Genomic DNA, 9,417 nt, shown 5'->3' with positions numbered 1-9,417 from the left:
AGTCATAGAAAAATAAAAGTCCACAGGAAGTGGCAAAGTCACGTAGTGGACAGATCATTAACAGCTGGTCTATACAGTACATCAGACATCCAAACTATTTCATTCATCGACCTCAAATATGACCTATAATCTGAAACATTTAAGTAGCAGCAACATTAAATGGCCGCTTGAAGCTGAATATAACGCGCTCACTGTATGAGTTATCTTGGAGGCGCCAGTGCGATCACTTGCATTTAACTTAAAATACTCCCTCATTTTTGCTCGTACAGAGTAATACATCTTTAGCATCTGTAATAGGTTTCCTTTTATTTCTTTGCACTCACAACAAAAAAAATTGTGCTTTTGTAAAATAAAGAAAGCAAACGGTGTGCTTTCTGTCTTGTAGGCCATTGTGAACTTGAGCATCTTAAAAAATAGAACTGAAACTGTGCTTGCCTCACAGAATATATATATATTATTCATTCTTAGTCATTTAAAAATATATACATCATGTTTATAATGTATACAAATATATTCATCAATAGATGTCAAAAAAATGTTGAAATGAGTTTTGTTATATCAAATGAACCAATTCAAATGGAAAACAAATATTTTCAGATTATGTAATTTGTATGAAACGTGCACGTCTTCTGTGAAGATGATGAGCCAGTGTTGTCGACTTCATCACTGCAGCTGGAAATACAGTAAACATTAGTTTATTAATGAATTATTATAATGTTAAGACGGTCGTCTTGCTGACTCATTCATAATCATTACTTCTGCCGCTGCGCTGTGGCAAGCTTTATGTGTGCACTTGAGCGTTGATAGGCTGTAGCCAATTAAAGGCTTATTATTATGAATTGCATGGTTTATTAAAATAAACGTCAACTAATTGCTATAAATGACTGACTACTAGTCAACTAGAAAAATCTTTAGTCAAGGGCAGCCCTAGTGTGATCTGAAATGCAGCTCAGAGCGATTGATTTCAGTCGTGAATGACTCTCTAACCGTCTGTGTGTGTTGTGTCAGGGATAATAACATCGAGGAGTGCGGGCTGGAGATGTTTTTCTCGGTGGATAAGGAGATCCTGGGTGAGGTGTCAACTCACGAGCTGAAGCCGGACGGCGGGAACATCCAGGTTACAGAGGAGAACAAGGAGGAGTACATCAGGTGCCTCTCTGCCCATCTCACAGTCTCATTATGAAATACTCTTGATTTCTAAATAAAGCCAGACCCCACGCTGACAAACATAAAGCCCTCTAGATTATTTATTACTGTTGATGTTGTTTTTATCACAAAGGATTATATTCATTTCACATGTATTATAAAGATGGGGCTCAGTCAGGTCTCTGGGGTATATTTTTAGCAATAGCCAAAAAAAACGTTTTATGGGTCAAAATTATGTCTTTTTTTTTTTTTTTTTTTATGGCAAAAATCATTAGGATATTGAGTAAAGTTCATGTTTCATTAAGATATTTAGTAAATTTCTAACTGTAAGTATATCAAAACCTAATTTTTGTTTAGTAATATGCATTGCTAAGAACTTCATTTAGACAACTTTAGGCGATTTTCTCAGTAATACGATTTTTTTTTTTTTTTGCACCTTCAGATTCAAGATTTTAAAATAGTTGTATCTCAGCCAAATATCGTCCCATCAATAGAAAGCTTATTTATTCAGCTTTCATATCTCAGTTGGAAAGTATTTACCCTTATGACTGGTTGTGTGGTCCAGGGTCACATATAAAATTATAAATATTAATAAATTAAATGTTATATATATTTATATATAATGTATAGAAAAAAGTTGAATTAACTTATGTTATGTAATCATTTTAATACATTTTATTAAAAATTATTATTTTTTCAGTCTTGAAACAACTTGGTTTTTATTTTTTGAAATATGTTATTTCATTGTTAAAAATGTTGTAACAAGATTATATGCTAAATTGAAGTAAAAGGTTAACAAAATACTTGTAAATCAACACTGAAATGTTATCTGCCCATAAAATGCATTTCAAACCAAGTTCTGTATTGGTAAGGTGACGTCTCAGAAGGTAGACAGTGAGGCACTTAGAGATTATGCCTTAAATTGCCTCCTCAGGTGTTGTTCAGGGTGTTTTGGTTGTAAATATCCTGTTGTGTGTGTGTGTTCAGGCTGGTGGCTGAGTGGCGTCTATCTCGTGGTGTCGAGGAACAGACTCAAGCCTTTTTTGAAGGATTTAATGAGGTTCTTCCACAGCAGTACCTGCAGTATTTCGATGCCAAAGAGCTGGAGGTGAGAGACGCTGATATAAAATCCCTTAAGTCCCACGTACAGAGCTGCCTCAAAATAAATGTGTGCGTTTGAATCCCACTTAAGCATATCTGAATGGCATTGCATTGCATAAAAAATGCACTGATATCCAGATATATTTGCAAATGCTTTAACAAACGCTCTTTGTAAATTACTAAGCTTCCAGAATCAAACTTGATCTTATTTAAATACTGTTGCATCTATTCTGTAATTAACCATGTTTTTGTGTGTTCTAGGTGATGTTGTGTGGAATGCAAGAAATCGATCTGAATGACTGGCAGAGAAACACCATTTACAGACATTACACTTCCACCAGTAAACAGATCCTGTGGTTCTGGCAGGTAACAATGCAATAATCTCATTACTAAATAATTTTAAATTAATAATGGTTCCAATTGCCTGAAGTTATAAGACACTCCTTCTTTTCTCTGTAGTTTATTAAAGAGATGGACAATGAGAAGCGCATGAGACTGTTGCAGTTCGTCAGTGGTACCTGCCGTCTACCTGTAGGAGGATTTGCAGACCTGATGGGTGAGTTACTGTGAAGGTCACGTGGAATTTATTTTGGGTTCAGATTGTTTTTTATTTGCATAACATGAAACAGCATGCACTATGCATTTAACTACCATAGTGTGACATATTATGGCATTAAGACAAGACACTACAAGTGAATAGGGTAAAAATATTTAACTAATAAATATCACCATACTTTCCCAGTTGATTAGTCACAGTACATTAAGACAGTTGTTGTTTATAACAAGTTTTCTGAGGTGTTTTGTTTAAATGTGCAAACGAAGTGTTATCTAATTAAACCGTTTCAGAAGATAAATCTGAACACTGGATAAAGTCGGATTCAAAATGCTTGTCTGATTTTGTTGACATATTAGAGTTAAAGGTTTTTATAGAGGGGATTTTTGATATCACTTTATATCAGTCCACAAATCAGAAAATACTGTCAACATGCAGAAAAAAAAACATTTTCATAATTTTTTAGGAATGAAATGTTGTATAAATCCGTATGAATGATATATCAACAAACTGAACAGTAAAAACCTTCAGAATATAGAGAGGAATAAAACTGCCAAGTTTGGTGTTTGTACGTGTTTCTGAAATGGAGATAAAACTCTTAAAAAAATGAATTGTAATTGAAATGTACAGACAAAAATAGATAAAATGTTATAAAATATATTTGTAGAAAGTCTGTAAAAATATTTATTTTTTCCCAAAATACCCATGAATTTTGCAGACAGTAGGAAATTAACAGTAAAAGATAATAGAGAAACAAGTTACCATGTTTTTTTTGGAAATATAGAAATCAGTGTGAATGATATATCAGTAAAATCCCTTCAGAATATAGAGAGGAATAAAACTGCTAAGTTTGGTGTTTGTAAGTGCTGCTGAAGTTGAGATAAAACTCTTAAAGAAATTAATTGTAACTGAAATGTACAGACCACAATAGATAAAGTGTTATAAAATAAATATATTTTAAATGTTTTCTTTTCACTAGTCTGTAAAAAGATTCTTTTTTTTCCTAAAATACCTGTGAAATTTTGCAGAGAGTAGGAAAGTAAACGTAAAAGATAATAGAGAAACAAGTTACCATGTACCAACAGCCAGAAAAAAATTAATTTCCATCATGTTTTAGGAATAAAATGTTATATAAATAAGTGTGAAATGATATATCAACAAACCCTTCAGTAAAAACCTTCAGAATATATTTGGGAATAAAACTGCTAAGTTTGGTGTTTGTAAGTGTTGCTGAAGTGGGGAAAAAACTTTTAAAGTAATGAATTGCAATTGAAATTTACAGACCCAAATAGATAAAGTGTTATAAAATAAACACTTAAAAGTGTATTTCAGATGTTTTCTTTTAACGAGTCTGTAAAAAGATTGTTTTCGCCAAATACCTGTGAAATTTGGCAGAACGTATGAAAGTAACAGTAAAAGATAATATAGAAACAAGTTACTATGCTTTTTTTAAAAATAATGTGTAATATAAATAAGTGTGAAATGATATATCAACAAACTGAACAGTAAAAACCTTCAGAATATAGATGGGAATAAAACTGCTAAGTTTGGTGTAAGTGTTGCTGAAGTGGAGAAAAAACTTTTAAAGCAGTGAATTGTAATTGAAATTTACAGACCCAAATAGATAAAGTGTTATAAAATAAACACTTAAAAGTGTATTCAGATGTTTTCTTTTAACTAGTCTATAAAAAGATTCTGTTTTCCCCAAATACCTGTGAAATTTGGCATAACGTATGAAAGTAACAGTAAAAGATACCGTATTTTCCGCACTATAATCTGGAGCGCCTTTATATATGTATCAAGTTATATATGGATCAAGGATATCTTATATTACTAACATGGTTATGTCAGTAGAGAAAAAAAGTTGTTTCAAAGGCTTGATTATGATGAAAAACCTTTATGGAGAATGTAAATCACATCAGTCTCATGTTGTCTCTAGGTACAGTTCTGTGTCTTTACGAGATTTTGCCGTAGACACACAATGCTCCTCTTGGTCCAGTTCGTTTACTCTAAATAAGATCTCTTTACAGATATATTTCAGTGCAGAAATCATGTTGGAAGAGGGTGACGTTTGCCATGTGTTTGTTTCAGGGAGTAATGGACCTCAGAAGTTTTGCATCGAGAAGGTTGGGAAGGAGAACTGGCTTCCTCGCAGCCACACATGGTACATAACCTCACTTCATACAGACATTATATTCATCTCTAAAGATCTGGTCACATTTCTCTTGAGATTATCTGTTATGAAACTTTTTTTGGTATTTATTTCTGTTTATTTAAGCTTGAACTGTGTCATTTGAGGCATATCTTAAAATAGTAAAACAATCGTTGCATCTTTGTCATCTCTCTAAAAACATATATTTTAATGATTTGGCAAATAAGTTAATTGGAAATTACTTAAAAAATATATAATAATAATATTTTCTTTGATGATGATAATAATATAAATAATAATTAGTATGTATATTTATTTAATACCAACAATAATTAACAATATATTATAATAATTGTTGTTGTTATTATTATTAATTACTACTTTATTATTGTTAATATTATTAACTTTTTTAATAAATTGAATCATTTGATGATTTTTTAAAAATCTAGAATTCTTATATATATATATATATATATATATATATATATATATATATATATATATATATATATATATATATATATATATAAAATGTTAAAAGCTATTTATTTACATTGTTTTTAAGTGACACTCGTAGTGCTTCCTACTACTGTAATTTTTTTTCACATTTGCACTATGTATTTATACTTTGTACAGCATATAATAACCATCTATAATATATATTTTTAGTTTTATAGTATATTTTTTATATTTTTAATATTAATAAATAATTAAATATTTAATAATTTAACTCCTTTATTTAAATATTTAGTTTCAAAAGTCATAATTTGACAAATAATTCCTTCATTGTTTTTATGTGACTCTTTATATACCTTTCAAAAAAATTTTTTTTTTTTACACGGCCTATAATAATCATCTTAAAATCATTAATATTCTTCTGTAATGCAGCAGTCAGTGCATATATAGTAGTCATTGAGTGCGAATGTGGATATTAGACCTGTAACTGCTCTTGTTTTTCTTCCTGTTCCAGTTTTAATCGTCTGGATCTGCCGCCTTACCGCAGTTACGAGCAGATGAAGGAGAAGCTGATGTTTGCGATTGAGGAGACGGAAGGTTTCGGACAGGAGTGAGACGCTCTCTCTCACTCACACACACACACTCACACACACACACACACACACACAAACAGAGGACATCCAGATCTTATGCACACTAGTTTTACTGAGAAGACAGACGATGATCTGACACACGGGGGTTTCTGCGCTCACCTGTCACTTGGTATTCAGTTCTGTATCCCTCTGAGTTGAGGAGGCTTTATGCAAGCGTGTCAGATACGTGATTCTGACGTTTCTACATGTGATTAATGTTCTCTACGACTCCAGAGGAAAGAGCAGACTCTCTGAAGAGTCCCAGGACGATCGGATTGATTCACCGGAGCGCTGTGAATGTGTGTTTTTATGTTCACAAACCCTACGATGGGCCTCCTTGTGCCTTTTTTCCTCACTGTCATCCAAACAAACGCAGTTATTAAAGTGTAGCGCTCGACAACAGCAGGATCTTCAGGTGACAACTCTGATGGCTTATTGCACAACTTGCCTAAAATATTAATTAAAACTGTCAAGAACTGGCCAGTTTCACCCCAAAATCATTTAGAAATTATATTTTGCTAAAATATAAAGACAATTGAGGCAATTAGCATTGTGACTTTAAAATTAAATCATGTTCATGATGATTAAACACATTTTTTTCAAATTGTCATTTAAAAAATGTGTTTTTTACTTGGTCTTGTAACTGTTCAGTGAAAAATACAGTGTGTGTGTGTGTGTGTGTGTGTGTGTGTATATATACTTTTAATTGTCTTGTAGTGAATTTCTGCTGTTCTAAAGAAAAAGAAAACTTAAATCAAACTAATACATTTATTAATTCAACTACATCAATTTTTTTCAAAGTTTTTCCACATTATGCTTGTGTAAATTTGTAATCCGATTGATTTTCATGAAAATACTGTTGCAATGCAAAATATTTTTACGTAATGGTCTTTATGCACAGTACAATTTTATTTTCATACATTCATATCTATGCATATAAACTGTAGATATGAGTTACATATAAATCAACTATTGAATATATATATATATTAAAAATAAAGTTTATTAACATTTTACAAATATATATATATATACACACACACACACACATAATTTAAAAAGTAATATATTCCTAAAATGTATAGTGTGTGTGTGTGTGTATGTTTGTATGAATGTATAGTGTGTGTGTGTGTGTGTGTGTGTATGTTTGTATGAATGTATAGTGTGTGTGTGTGTGTGTGTGTATGTATGTATGTATAGTGTGTGTGTGTGTGTGTGTGTGTATGTATGTCTATGTATGAATGTATTGTGTGTGTGTGTGTGTGTGTGTATGTATGAATGTATAGTGTGTGTGTGTGTGTGTGTGTGTGTGTATGTATGTATGTATAGTGTGTGTGTGTGTGCGAGTTTGTGTGTATGTGTATAGTGTGTGTGTGTGTATGTATGTATGTATAGTGTATGTGTATAGTGTGGGTGTGTGGGTGTGTATATGTATGTATAGTGTGTGTGTGTGTGTGTATATTTTGAGGTGAAACATGGCTTTGACATTTCTAAAATGCTAAAAAATTTCAGGAGATTCTTGCTCTTCTCCTCAGTGTGTGTGATTTCACGCTCTGGTTCTCGAGCACAGATTCACATTACTAACTGATTTCTCTGAGATGAACTGAAATTGTGTGTCGCTTTCAGACGCGGCGCTGGCCTGAAGCGATAATGTGAGTTTAGTTGGGCCTAAATTTGGGAGAGTACAGTATTTATCACAGGTACCGCTCTAGTTCTATAGAGCGCCTGCTTTAACTGCACCTTTTTAAGTGTTCTGGAAGCTGTTTTTCTGATCAGATCGTAGGTGTTTCATGTTTCATCAATTATCTGAAGTGATTCTAGTCTAAACCACTGGAGGAGCCCAAAAGCCCTGCTATAAAGCATATAGCTGTGGTTCAGTGCATTGCATTATGGGTAATAATATGAAAACTCATATGGATGACTGTTTTAGGGTTTCAGGGAGGATCGTTTTGATTTTCAGAAAATAAATCTACGTCAAATATTTATTTAACCAGCTATTTTTTTATTCAATTTACCCTGTTTGAATGAGATTTTAACCTTCCGAATGTGATCCTGCTTTGATTTTGACTTAATTTTTAGTTTTTTTTCTGACTGATCCATGTAAACCAAACCATTCTGACTCTGAATATGAACTGAATCCTGTACATGGTGTGAATACTCTCCTGTCTCTTCAGATTAATCTGATGATTTTAGCATAAACTAGCATTGAGTAGAACCGGCCTCTTTCAGGGTCGTCTCTGAGTTTATTTACTAGCATTGATTTGTATGTAAAGTCAAATGTGAAAAGATGTTCAGCAGCTGAATAAATAACTCTATGGGAAAATGTATTGCGTTTTGTTTTTGAGACCTGGATGCTGTTTGTAATGCAAAATATTTAGCATTAACATTAAATCCATATGGGATAAAGCAACTGAACAAACTAATGTTTCCAGACATTTTATTGCAAAAGTTGAACTGCTTTTAACTTGATATGACATCTTAAAAAAATCTACGCTGGCATAAAACCTCTCAGACAGTTGCATTTTAATGGACAAAAAAAAACTAAAATTAGAAATGACTGTGTAACTGAAATAAAGTATGCTTAAGGTGTCAAAAGACACCTTACACATTTTTTTAAATGTTTGTTTTAATTTGTATATGTGTGTGTGTGTGTGTGTGTGTGTGTATATGTGTGTGTGTGTATATATATATATATATATATATATATATATATATATAAAAAAAATATATAAAATTAGAAATGTTGCTTTGGCAACTGAAATAAGCTTAAAGTGAAATGTTTTCATCTAATATTTATATATATAATTTTTTTTTACAGAAAATACTTGTTATTATTTTTTTTTTTAGCTTAATTATTTAAGTTTAAGTTAGTAATTTAAGTACTTATAAAAAAATGTAATGCTTTGCCATCTAATGGCAATAAAATGTCTATAGTTTTGCATCTAATAATATTTAATCTAATAATATTTCGTAATCTTTTTAATTTATCTGTAATTTCTTTTTTTTTTTTAGCTTTATTTTAATTTCAGTTTTTGTTTTGTAGTAATTTTAGTAAATATTACATTAGAAATGTTGCTTTGGCAACTAAATGAAATATAATATCTTGAAGTTTTTCATCTAATACTTTATTTTTTATTTTTACAGAAAATTATTTAGTTTTACTTTTTGTTAACAATTACAACATTGCTTTAAAGTGTTCGCAAACTGCATGATTTATGGACAAGCATTATAAATATATAACATACATATTTATGGACAATATGTAATTGTTCTGCAACTGTGCAGAAATCATATTCTGAGCAGATTCATATTTATTTGAAACCGAATCAATTAAGTTAATCTCAACAAATGCAAGAAAAAAAGAAAATCAGCTTGTA

At 31.4% G+C, this 9,417-nt stretch overlaps 1 protein-coding gene across 4 annotated transcripts in view; it reads left to right on the top strand.

Moving 5' to 3' along the window:
* Positions 1–7,076, top strand: part of LOC113065816 (E3 ubiquitin-protein ligase Itchy-like) — a 22,201-nt gene extending 15,125 nt beyond the window's left edge. For all 4 annotated transcript variants that reach the window (XM_026237347.1, XM_026237346.1, XM_026237344.1 and 1 more), the window contains exons 19-24: positions 1,009–1,149; positions 2,134–2,254; positions 2,509–2,613; positions 2,707–2,803; positions 4,892–4,964; positions 5,923–7,076. In XM_026237347.1, the coding sequence (XP_026093132.1) occupies positions 1,009–1,149; positions 2,134–2,254; positions 2,509–2,613; positions 2,707–2,803; positions 4,892–4,964; positions 5,923–6,022 (637 nt within the window). In that variant the 3' untranslated portion in view covers positions 6,023–7,076. The remainder of the gene's footprint in view (positions 1–1,008; positions 1,150–2,133; positions 2,255–2,508; positions 2,614–2,706; positions 2,804–4,891; positions 4,965–5,922) is intronic.
* Positions 7,077–9,417: the final 2,341 nt, after the last annotated feature.

The sequence above is a fragment of the Carassius auratus genome, chromosome 48 (assembly GCF_003368295.1).
Source record: "Carassius auratus strain Wakin chromosome 48, ASM336829v1, whole genome shotgun sequence".
Lineage (NCBI taxonomy): Eukaryota > Metazoa > Chordata > Actinopteri > Cypriniformes > Cyprinidae > Carassius > Carassius auratus.
The sequence above is the reverse complement of the archived record's forward strand: the minus strand, read 5'-3'. Positions and strand labels throughout refer to the sequence as shown.